General features: G+C 34.9%; 1 protein-coding gene across 3 annotated transcripts in view; it reads right to left on the reverse strand.

The window, feature by feature from the left end:
- Positions 1 to 1,373: 1,373 nt before the first annotated feature.
- The window catches only part of LOC145774261 (kelch-like protein 35), a 43,821-nt gene continuing 32,140 nt past the window's right edge, over positions 1,374 to 13,054 (reverse strand). For all 3 annotated transcript variants that reach the window (XM_082585457.1, XM_082585458.1, XM_082585456.1), the window contains exons 5-7: positions 8,105 to 8,263; positions 2,050 to 2,197; positions 1,374 to 1,737 (exon numbers count right to left, since the gene is read on the reverse strand). In XM_082585457.1, the coding sequence (XP_082441583.1) occupies positions 1,635 to 1,737; positions 2,050 to 2,197; positions 8,105 to 8,263 (410 nt within the window). In that variant the 3' untranslated portion in view covers positions 1,374 to 1,634. The remainder of the gene's footprint in view (positions 1,738 to 2,049; positions 2,198 to 8,104; positions 8,264 to 13,054) is intronic.

Below are 13,054 nucleotides of genomic sequence, written 5' to 3' on the forward strand. Positions count from 1 at the left end.
TTTGTGCTTTTTCTGTCCTAAACTTGAAGTCATTGTGCAGCACAATCCACATCTGTTTTTAGACTCAGTCTTCATTGAAAATCTTTTGTGTGGTGCATCATTTCAAGTAGTGTCTTCCCCTAAACTGTTACACAAACCGCCCAGAACCAGGTTGATTATGTATCTTACAGCCATTGAGAGCCCGTTATTGTATGTGTGGAATTATTAGATGTCTGACTAAATTCATGCCAAAGTCGAGCAAATTCTGCTTTCGGGTCCTTGCTGTTATTTACTGTATTTTTTGTTGATAAGTTTAGGCAGCATTTTTCCAAGATAAATAAAGACATAGGTATTGTTCGTCACTTAGATTTAGTTTTCTCAGCATTATTTATCCATTCTTTGATCCACTAGTTTGTCTCACTTTTGGTATAATCGGATCGTTTATAAATGGCGGGTCTTCACAATAGCCGGCCTCTTATACATTGGCGTAACGTATTTAGATGTTGAATCAATGATCAAGAAAGCTGATTCGTTGTTTGTCTTATGTGACGCCTAGCTTTATGCCTCGTCTACATTACAAAATATTTTGTAATGTATATTTTGTAATGTAAGACAAGGCATTATCATGTTTATTTTGCGCTCTTTGGAACAACACACAGTGCACTGTGAAACAAAAATGCAAGACATAACAGCAAGTAGGCAACATAAAGCAGGGAAGGGACATGTAGCCATCGAGTTAGCTGCTACGTGTAGCCTAAATGGAGCCTATCTCATAATTTTGAGTGTATCTTACAATTACTGTTTGCGAAAACGCTATTTCTCCGGCTTCTCCCAAAAGCATTTGCAGTGATACATTTCCTCAATTGCAAGTTTTGCCAATGAGAGCATTTCCATAGAACGTTTATTTCGAAACCAGGTTTTTCGTGTCTTTACCCAAGGGAAGATTTCTTATTGCAACGTTTTTTATTCGTCAATGAATATTATCTGCTTGAAACATCTGTTTTGAATAGTTTGTGGCCTACATTGCCTACTATTTTGATCATGGATTGCTATTGTTCGTAGAGCTGATAACGCAAAAAAAACGTTTGCTATTATTGTTTCTAATTAACAGCTTTGTGATCACTGGCTTTTCTTTTGTGGCATAAGAAATAACGCGCTTTGTATTATTGAGGTCAAACCGAACAAAGGAGAACAAGAGGATGTTTCTCTCTGCTCGCGCATATCGATGCACGAAGCAATTATGAGCTTATGGCTTGTCATCGCAATGTAATCCATTTCACGCTTGGCTGGAAGTTAGCTAGAAATAGCAAAAATTCACCAAAATCTTGAATTTACAAGAAAACTACACAACTTTTAGCATCAAATTTAATATCATCAGATCCGCCTGGCAATTTTAGGAAAAGTCAAAAAAAACAAAGTGCATGGCGTTACTGTGCTTCAAGCAATCAAAGGAAATATGAGGGGGGGGCCAAATCTGGCCTCCCTTTGAGGAGCAAAGTGTTAAAGCGAAACAAATAAATTTGCTTTGATAACAAAAAAAGTAAAAGATTTTGAATTTCAAAAATCCAACGAAGCAAGATATATCAAGATGATTCATGGCTTGACATCGCATCAATCGTCATCGATGTATTGACCCGATTAGTTAATAATGACAACTATATCGCTACAATGAATTGTGCATGTTTAATTTCTTCTACATATCCAACTATTTCCCACGTATTCTTCGCTGCATCATACGTTTCTATTGCGTCGGTTGGTCTGTAAATTGTGATCGAATAAAAATCAGAACATGAAAACTGATAATAATTGAATTATTTCAGTCAAATCAACTCTCTCGTTTGCAAAAGTTGGATACTGTAAATTTAAAACATTAAAAACTAAATCGACTAAAATTTAAAATTTTACATCAGCGATGGACAGATTCAATCAAATTATGTTTCAATAAATTGTAATGATCTCATACTAAGTTATTAGCATCTCGTATGTTTCTATTCACAGGTTGGTATACTCCATTAATTCAACTTATTCATGCTTTCTGTGCATTGATGACGTCCACAAACAACCACTCACCCTCCAGCGACACACACCATCCTGTCTACGACGCATGAACCGTGGTATCTTCTTGCAACGTTCATATCAGCAACATCGGACCATGCTTGCTTCCGTGGATCCAATCGTTCAACTGAAGACAGATTGGACAAATTGGCGCCAAATCCTCCTGTTCGGACAAGGTTTCCAAGTCAATATTCACAAATTGTATAAATATTTTGGTAACCTTAGCTGCCTCGTTTATGCAGTGCAGACTTGTTCTATTGCAAGGTTTACACCAAATAATCAACTCAAGGTAAACTAAATGCATGCAAAGTATATCGGCCATGATGAACAAACTGTCATAACATCTACATTGGCTTGTTAAGTGAACGATTTTGAATGAGTTGCAAAAATAGCAAAATTTTGCTTCATCTTACAAGGACGAACATATTCATAGCAATTTGTAACAAAATAAGCAAATAAATATCATTTGAAAAACACATTTTTGCATTTTATGCAAAAACTCAATAAGTGACGTCATGCAATGGGAACATTTAGGAATGATAAGTGGTGAGATATCGCAATCATCTTGAATCTGCGTTATAGTGACATCTAGGGTTGACATTCGTTCAGCCGTGGATGCTACGCGCGTGTATCGCTTGAGCGTTGTGTTTATGTAGATTGCGCTAAATAAGAACCCACTGTGTTGCTTCAGCACCTTCGCTTTGCTGTAATGTCCTGAAATTGCATTTATTGCTTTTTTTGGTTATTATTTTGTTATAACGATTATTTGGCACCGCATTATCAAATTTGTCTGTTTCATTTTAACATAAATATGATATTTCTTTCTGTCATTAGTCATTTCAGTTTTACATCGAGAGATGGCCAGGCCATTTAAAAACTAGTTTTCTACATTGTTCTGTATTGGTTCTACGAGCAAAATGCTCATGTTACAAATGAACAACTTAGAGTTGAAATAATTGATAAAATAAGTGACTCTTCACACGGCCTACTAGAACACGGCCAAATATGTTGCTATTTGAGGAAATTTCTAAGAGTCTGAATTGTTACAAATATAGCTATGACAAACCTGTTATCTTACCATTTCCAGAAGTAAGTAAAATAAGCAATATTTGTACCTAGACATATGTTTGGCTTGTTTAACCGGAGATTAGGTATGTATGTTAAGCACAACTTATGCAATAACAATGTAAAATATGTAAAATTTTCCAACTGCATCCTGGAGGTAGTATCGTTTGGTGTGTCGCTTTTGGTGAAATTGCATGTTCTATTTAAAATATCAAGGATTTTTTGTGAATTCTATGTTGTAGCCTAAGCGGTTCATTTGATGTGCTAATTTAAATTTTAGTTCGTTTTGTTTTCCACCAAGTTTAATTTTGCAAGTAAACTTTAGCTATTGGCAAAAAATCCTGCTATACAAAAAACCTAACGACTGTATGATGAGACTACCTCCAGGATGTAGTTGGAAAATTTTACATATTTTACATTATTATTGCATAGGTTGTGCTTCACATACATATCTAATCTCCGGAAAAACAAGCCAAAAATATGTCTAGATGCAAATATTGCTCATTTTACTTACTTTTGGAAATGGGAAGATGATAGGTTTGTCATAGCTATGATTGTAACAATTCAGACTCTTAGAAATTTCCTCAAATAGCAACATATTTGGCCGTGTTCTAGTAGGCCGTGCTCTTCATTATTTTGTAATGCAAGATGGCAGTGACAACAAGCGGTTTTCTAAAAATCAACATATTGTATAATTATTGACAATGTCGATGATATTTCTAATTCAAAATTTCCAAGTCGCGTAGCAGAATATAAAACAAAAGATGCTGATCTAAACTTTGTTTTTGAAATACTGAATTACATGATTCTCTCTGATTCCGTTCATCACTTCTTTCTATAATCTTGGTTAAAGTGTTTTCCACAGAGAAATTGTTTTGACAAAAATATAAAACTTTTTTGTTGCACATAGTATGCTGATAAATTCTGGTTCACTTGTTTTATTGATTTGTTACAATTTGCAGAATTCAGCTGATTTTTCCGACTGTTCATAAACAAACAACTTTTGTCAAACAGTCTCCAAGGTGAAAACTTAAAGCAACTTCTATTTGCCAACTTTCCGTTTCCCAAAGTGAAGCTTACAAACCAGTGGAATATTTAAAATGTGGCGAGATCGATCATGCTGGAAATGTTTTCGGTAATGGCGACCTTCTAGCAAATCATGTATTGGTGTTAAAAGTCGATCTTTGTTGGTGGACTGATACATTCATTAAATATTCAACTTGTAAGCAAAACTCAGATACACTCATAGATGTAGAAAATGATCTTAGAAGCTTCAAGCTGTTCATAATGGTGGACGCACAGCAATTTCCTGTGTACTTGGCAACGACAAAGCGAATATTTCAGTTTGCTTGAAGTTGTAAATTTAAGTTGGCTACTGGAATTTAATATCAAAGTTTTGTTTTTAAAAGCATTACTGTATGTTCTTAATGAAGTTACTACCAATTTTTTATAAATTCAAGGAAATGTTTAAGTTCAAGTTAATTTTTTTTTCATATAATGATCTGACAATATCTGCTCTGTCATTAGGTGCAGCAATGTAAATCCCTAAACTGGAAGTTTGAGGAAGAAAAACTTATATTTAGCTGTTCACGACTTTTTGTATCAAGCAGGTTAAAAGACAAAATTTAACAGTTGCAGGCTGATCAAAAACTAACAAAACATGGAAAGCCAACCCGTGTAGCCTTGTGACGTCACAATGACAGTCGTCATACTAGCAATGGTTTGTTTCGAAACTTTTCAAGATAGAAGAGAAGTTAATGCAATGCAGCAGGTCTACTCATGATCAACAGAACTTGTTGAAAGTTTTGCAAAACTAAACTGCAAAACTTGCAAAGTTTTGAATTTTTGGGACTTTGTAAGATTTGTGTCAAATTGAGCAATGTTAGTTTGACCATTGACATCCAAGGATCATCCACATTTAGGTCACAACCCAGTGGTTGAGTAGCACTGAGTCAAGTTGAAGTTCCCGTGCCTGGTTAGGCGTAGGGTGGCGCCAATCTATGCTTTGTCATCCTTTGTTCACATAACTTCTCAAAGCGCCGGACACGCCACACTCAATGCGTTGGACTGGCCTTGTGACGTAATCTTGTGTTCACTTCCTCCAAACTGCGCTGTTCTGAACGCCACGAAGGAGGATTGTGAGTACCGGGTTTGGTTTGTTTTAAAACTTTGATACTTATTTCGTTTGTCATGGAACCCAAGCTTGTATAAACAAACGATCCAGATACTAAGCCAATGAAATGGTTACTAAAGTCAAACATGGCCACCTGAAGATGCGGCCTGATTTGTCACATTTTGCAGATTTTGATTACCGTTGCTGCTAGTGTTTGATTGACATTTTCTGAATTTTTTTTTACATTTTGCGGTCTCTTAATGATATAAAAGCTTTTTGTTGCCTTGGGGAAGCAGTAGCAAATGAGAAAAATTAAGTTGAAAAACGCTCAATCAGACTGTTATTGAAAAATTAACAGTCTGACTAAAATCTTCGAAATCAAATTGTCTTTGTTTTTCATCATCTGAGAATGTTTAAACCTATTGTATCGTCTGGGGAAAACAGTAAAGAAAGCGTAAAAATATAATATTTAGAAAAATTCAATTGAACATTTGCCTAATGTTGGCAAAATCTGGAAATTTCTGCAAAATGTGACAAATCAGGCCGTATCTTTAGGCAGCCATGAGTCAGTTCTCAAAAGTTGAGAAAAAACTCGTTAATTAAATCATTTAATACCCATATAAGACATGAAAAATAAAGATGCTTAAAAATTCGTGAAAGTCACATATCATCTTTAATAGTGTGTAAAGGGATGATAATTGCCAAAAAAAATTTTAAGTTTTGTTGATTTATTGAAATATTTGCAAAAATCGAACGTTGCGAAAACGCATCGTTTGTCATCCCGCCGGCAGTGGATGTTGCGAAAACGCATCGTTTGTCACCACGCATACTATTGCTGTTGTCGCAATTGATTCGTACAGACTTAAAACATATATGTAGGCTATGTCTGTCTAATCTCTTGATCTTCCTAGCTATTATCTTCATCCGTTTAGTTGTATGCATATCAGTTTATGATCTGTCTGCAGTGTTTTTTCTGAAATATTGTAATATTTAGTACACTAAGTCAGCTTGGCAGTTTGCAAGATTTATTGCTGGAAAAACGGTTGCATTATCATGTAGGCTACTCACTCGTAAAAACGTATTCACTGTTAGTGGTAATGTTGAGAGCATTTCAAATGTAAATGAACATCGCATTTCTTGCAGACGTATACTGTTTGGCTCTGGCATTGTCTGCACCTTCGGCAGCTTTTGGGTTCACTTGAAATGATATCATGAGCAATTTGATCAAACCGCATCTCTGCATTGATCGCGTTTGTTAGCGACCGTTTTCTTCCTGTTTTTTTGCAGAGGGACTCCACATTTTTTAAGCCAGATTTGTACCAGTGATCTGGTAAAGGTCAGCATGTCTTGGCTGTAACCACCTTCACTCGCAAACAGCCAAGCGTTGTTCACACATACATTCAACATGTAGGAGAGGATTGAAAAGTACCATTTCTTGCCTCGAATATTTATCCTGTATTGTGAAACTGAAGGAGCGGGACCTTGCCACTATAGCTTCAGCCGTAAGCTGATCACGCGGTAAATGGCCCAGCTGCACATTTCCTTCGTCACCTGAATCTTCATCAGTAATATTTCCATTATCCGGTGGAGCGATAAACACTCTAATTTCTTCAGACATTTGAAGGACAGTGATGTTATCATTATTTTCTTCTTCAGAACTTTCTTTGTCAGAGTATCTTTCAAGTTCTTCCAACTCTTCATCCAATCTCTTTTTCCTAACAATGGAGACAAAAATAATTAACCACACGTGTGGGAAAACTAGAGTTAGAAAAGTAGAACAACATTGTAATTTGCTTTCGAGAACAATCACTAAATAAGGCCAACAGTTAGCACAAAAGATTTCCTGCAACACTGAAAAATTGTTATGATATGGAAGATAAGTCGGACTTATGGGGTATTACTTGAAAACCTTCAACAGATCTTTGAAGCACATTGTAGAATTTTAATAATTAATATATAATTCTTAATTGCCAAATGAATTCTAACTTGGATAGCGGTTAAATATTCTTGCATGAGGTTTTCGTTTTGGCCTACTGTAATTATGTACGAAACTAATGCAATATGTTATAAAAGTAAAACATTCAAAGACAGATAGCAGATGGATTGAGTTGGGTCAGATTATAGTTTGTAAAGAAAACTTTATTTACAGATTAGCATATTTCATTATCAACAGCAATCAATCCATAACAAAATGTAGAGCGGTCGCACATCGAAAGCTCACGGTATGACAAACGTTGCGAAAACGCATCGTTCAGCGCATCTGTGATGACAAACGTTGCGAAAACGCATCGTTTAGCGCATCTGTGATGACAAACGTTGCGAAAACGCAACAAAAATTGCCACGCATTTTGAACACGAAAACACTTCTACTTAGAATACAGCTAGATTTTATATAAGTGAACCAAGCAATACCTAATACATTATATTAAGATACACACTAAAAAAAATTGTAAATTTGTCATATAAAAATGCAACTTACCTAATATTTCTTGCAGCCATCGTATTCCAAAAAAATGTCGAAATTCAGAACTATGTTAAAACTTCAGTAAGGCTAATAAACAGATAAGCTAACTTGTTTCTGACTCTCATAGCACTAAACTAACTAATGAAACTGGACTGACCGCAAAATCTCAAGCAGTTCGACCTAGAAATAAAAAAAAGCGCGACCTACTTGTCTGTTGCGAAAACGCAACGTTTGTCTTATATGGGTTACTTTTTTATTAATCAACTTTGAAAGCTTTTCTCATGCTCGCCTGGTGCTTAGTTGCGTATGTTCTATTAATTATATTGAGCTACTCAGCAAAACTTCTGATTTTAGAGTCCTAGTTTTTTACAAACAGATTAATATAAACATGGCAACAAACGTTGATATAATAACACAATCAATCCTACCCATTGCATAGACTTGATCGTTCAAAACAACTGCAGATAAACCAAATCTTTCAACTTTCATGGACGGAATTCTTCTCCACCGACCTTCTCGTGGATCCATGCATTCCACTGTGTTCAACACCCCTCCATCATTATAACCACCGACAGCGTATATCAACCCTGTTGGAGATTGATAGTTTGTTAATAATAGTATTCCAATTTTACCTCATATTTTAAATATAAAAATGCAACAAATAGAGATTGTTGCGACTGTGTCAATAATAATGATGGAAGATGCGACGACTACAGGAGTGCTGCACACCAGCAACTACATCCCGTTCATTTTACGAACTCAAAAATTTGACATTAAATATTTCCGTTCCAAAAGTTTTTAAATTTGAAAAAATATTTTCTCTTATTAAACATGAATATAAACCAAAATAAAGTGCAACAAAGAAATTTGTTTTGATAAAAGTCAAGAAAAAAATTATTACGTTAGCATTGTAACTTCATCATCTTTTGATAAGCAACAAGTGTGATTGTACAAAGGCCTACACAAAGAATTAATAAAGAATTTGTAACACATCTTTATAGGCTATTATTTTAAAACAATATGGCGCCATATTTCATGACAACACAAATATGGCAACCTCGACAAAATGTCAAATTCGGCAATTGTCAGTGACAGCATTTGCATGCGTATGTTGCCGTTCCCATGATGAAAACGGGCGAACATCATTACATACATTAAACAAAAATAACTCAATGAACCAATCTAGGACTGAGTTATTTTTGCATAAAAATCGATTCGATGAAAATCAAAGCCATGGAGTCGAACGAAAATTTGCAAATTCTTGATTTCTAACTGTACGACTAAGTCCAATCTAACGTTCAAAACTGGCACTTTTTTCAAATTCAAAGCTACATTGTGAGAAGAGTGATCGGTTTAATGATGTTCTTGGTATATCGTCACTTAACTACCAAAAATCGTTATTTAATTTGATATGAAGATACATAAAACTTGTAAGAGAGTGACTAAAACAATGAAAACTATTAATACTACAAAAAGTGCTGAATGCCAAGCAAAAAGGCAAAGCAGAGCAAATTAAATCAAATATAGTTATTACTATCTGAAGCCTTTACAAATTGTTTCACCTAACGGATCATCAGAAGGTCTTAATCAAATAGATTCTATTTGAATAAGACCTTCTGATGATCCGTTAGGTGAAACAATTTGTAAAGGCTTCAGGTAGTAATAACTATATTTGATTTAAGAGAGTGACTACATATATTTAAGCATAAAAGTGTCCGACACGAAAACATTTCAAAAATACTTCAATTACTTTAATTTGACGCAAAAGAGTTTGTCTTAACTGAATTTAAATTAAATGGCCAAGAATTTCGTTTTCATTGTAAAAAAAAACGTCATATCGAGCAAACATAAGCTACTGTACCTACCACTAAGTCAAAAGAACAATCATTGAGACAAAGAAATGAACTTAAACAGAAAACTGAAACAATCGGTGACACAAAAATAACACAACCAACAAACGTGCTATTGTTCCTCGTTTTATATCAAGCCAGAGTCGGAATCGTGCTTTTTCCACCGGTTCCGACTCCAGATACCTCACAAACCTTCCGACTCCACAGCCCTGATAAGCTCAAATAATTCAATACAAAATTTAGAAATAACAATTGCTGCATCCGATATGTAAGACATGAATTTTATAAAAGTTTCAAGATTTGTTTGGGACGCTAAGATCACAAATTATTTTAATTTTATTGAAAAATAAAATCAACAAAAGAACGGAACCAACATTTGGTGCAAAGTGGATAATGTTGACAAAAAGCATTGAAAAGGTGATTTCCGGATGAACAAACGTGCAAACATTTTGAATCTATTTCTTTTCTCGGGTTTTACTCTAACGATTTTTTTCACTACAAACAGTGTGTTGCACTGGAAGATCATTATTTTGCAAATGTAGCTTCTGTCTCATTACGTTGCAGTGAGTTTGATTCACATAATATAAGCCATAGCATGGTATAAGCTGAAAAGTTTTGTGTTAGTTTAAACTTTTTGTGTGTTTTCCATGTTGCTCAATGCTCATTACTCTTCATATGCATGCACTATTGCACTAGGTCTGCTTGAAGCAAACTTTGTTTGGTCAAAACGAAGGAATTCCTTCACAAAAAGTTTAATTCAAAAAAGTTAAGACAAATACTTTTGATTCGAAGATATGTAACGATACTAATATTATCGCCGATACCGATATCACAGTTTAGGCCGATACCGATATTTTTCCGATACTTTAGTTTTGCAAAAAGAACTGTTTTCGTATTAGCAAGGAGTTAGATCAAATGCTAAGTTTGACCTTATTTGCATGAAATTTAAAAAAAAATCTTTGAATTGGCATATTTCAGTTGTAAAGATTCAATCGATCCAATTTCTCTGCATTGTTGTGCCATAATAGTAGTGTTTAGTAATAAAAGCCCGCCATGATTGAGGACTGAGGCATTAGGGAACAAACATCATAATTGCGGTTTCTGACAAATTAATAAAAGGGTTTGCGCAAACTCTCTACATAGGCTATCATGATTTGTAATAACATATAAAATATAAACCAAGTCATTTCTGTAGTCATACAAAACTATTCGACAAGTGTTCAACCTAAGGGCGCTTGTTGTTCGGTTGTTGCTTTTGCCAGGATTGATCAGATTACCCAGGCAGCAAAAATGTATAAATTTGCATCATTTCTACGTCGACAGACGTTCAAAAAAACCATGGAATTGGGTTATTTTTAATAGACTGGTTCTATCAGTTTGTGATCTAATTTTAACCTTTTGTTGTTACAAAGTTATCAAGCTTAAAGAATGTCATGACAGCGTAAGTAAGCTACGGCTACGCAACGAATTCCCACAGTAATCACCACTTGCTCCTGACAAGTCAAAGAACATCGTTGTCTTGTGATGTTGCCAAATTGCGTCCAAGGAAGAGCAGTTTAGAATACCGAAACCGAATCGGTTCGAATTCTAAACTGTTTGAATAGTTGGAACCTTTAATTGGATTCGGTATATATCTTTTTTTCGCGTCACATTTACGTTATTTATCACGGATGAACTGCGTGCAAGCAGTGCAACAAATACGTTGTGCAAGCGTACACACACCGATTGGCATCGCAGTTGCCAGTTTCGAGGTTTTCCCTCAGAACAGTGACAATTCTCGTTTAGAATTTGCAAGTATTTGACCGGTATTTCGAAGCTATATGACCTGAGATTACTGTAATCAGCAATTTTATTGCGTTTAGTTGATGTGATGTTGCATTGTTTGGATAATTTTTCAAATTTTTGAGAGTAGCTGACAGATATCCTTAAACAATGAACAATCATATTTTTTACCTCAGTCAATTAGAGATTATTATTTTATATAAACTTGAGCGTTTCGGTTCTTCTCAATTAGATTTTAAAAAATGAGCGAAAAGTAAAAAGCGAATTGAATTTACTTTTGAACTCATGTACTTGCTTAGGCTACATAACCCTTGTACGTAGTCACGGTCTAACAAACAAAATGACGTGCAAATGGATGATTTCTGTGCTTGACTGAAAATCATTCTGTACTACCAAGATGCTTTGCGGCGATTTTTCACAATTTGTCACTTCACAACAACGTCAGGAAAATTTATAATGCTAAACCGTTTGACTTTGCAAGAAAAGTGGGGAATTTTATTTAGAATCGATTCATTTGGTTTGCCTCTGAAAACGTTAAAGCAGAACTTTCGGGAGAACCTCAAGTGAAACAAGTAACATTAGCCAACATACAAATTTTTCTAATTAATATAATATTGTTAATTTAATTTCTTAAAGTCTATAATAATTATCGTGACGAAACGTAGGCTTTAGTATTTGATTTGTGTGGTCACACCACTGCATCCAACAGTGCAACAGCCATTAGTGCAATAATCGCTTGGTTCACTAACACCAAAATTAATAAGCATTTTTCTTGCATGACGTTCTCGTAGCACATCGGGTTTTTAATTGTTTCAACGTTTGCAGACAATAAATCAATCTAACCCATTGTCTGTTGCTTTGGTTTACGTTTGAATAAGTTTATTGTATGAACGGGAGCAAAACAAAATCTTGTCAGGGGATAGGAGAGGTTTGGAAAGCCATAAACACTGCATTGTAATTACATAGTTTGTGCCCCAAAGAAAACCTTGACTTCATTTTGTGTTTACTTCATTTTCTTTGGCGAAAATATAATTCTAGTTTCGTTCTAATTATTCTAGAATAGATTCGAATCCTCAACTATTCGAAAATACCCATCCCTATTTGCCTCACATTTTTGTGGTTTCTTATAGGCCTAATGATAATTGCTCTTCGCTATTTCTGTTGCGTTGCTTGGTTTGCGTTGATGCAACAAAATGTCGGTCTGTAAAAAACTTCATAAACAAATCCATGAATGCTAATTACGAAATGTTGCTTTGATGTATTGTAATGTTAATACGTCATGTTTAATAATTGAATGAATTGAAAACGAGTCTAATCACTCAAAATGAAAGCAATGGGACAACGAATCCTCACTGAACCAATCAGCAAAATGTTTTGTGAACGCCTCAACCTTATTGTTTCTGATCTGCGGAGTTGATGTAAATCTTAAAAATCATATGGACTTATTCTTGATATGTGATTTGACTACGTACACCACATATTGATTAATGGATGCTTTGTTCAACTGAACTTCAAAGTTAATGTGAATTAATTTTTTACGTACCAAACCACCTGTGGTGATCGAATTTGTTGAATCATAATTCGATAAAATGTTGAGATGATGTTACGTCATTACGCCGCTTTGAAATGTAATTTCATGACGTCGTATGGACGAAAAGCGTAAATAGTTTAATGCTCTATTGGAAGTAAAAAAGAAGCACACATGATAAACATTGGCGAAATTGAGTCTCATTTACGATTTAAGAA

Source organism: Aplidium turbinatum, chromosome 7 (assembly GCF_918807975.1).
Source record: "Aplidium turbinatum chromosome 7, kaAplTurb1.1, whole genome shotgun sequence".
In the NCBI taxonomy this organism is placed as follows: Eukaryota; Metazoa; Chordata; class Ascidiacea; order Aplousobranchia; family Polyclinidae; genus Aplidium; species Aplidium turbinatum.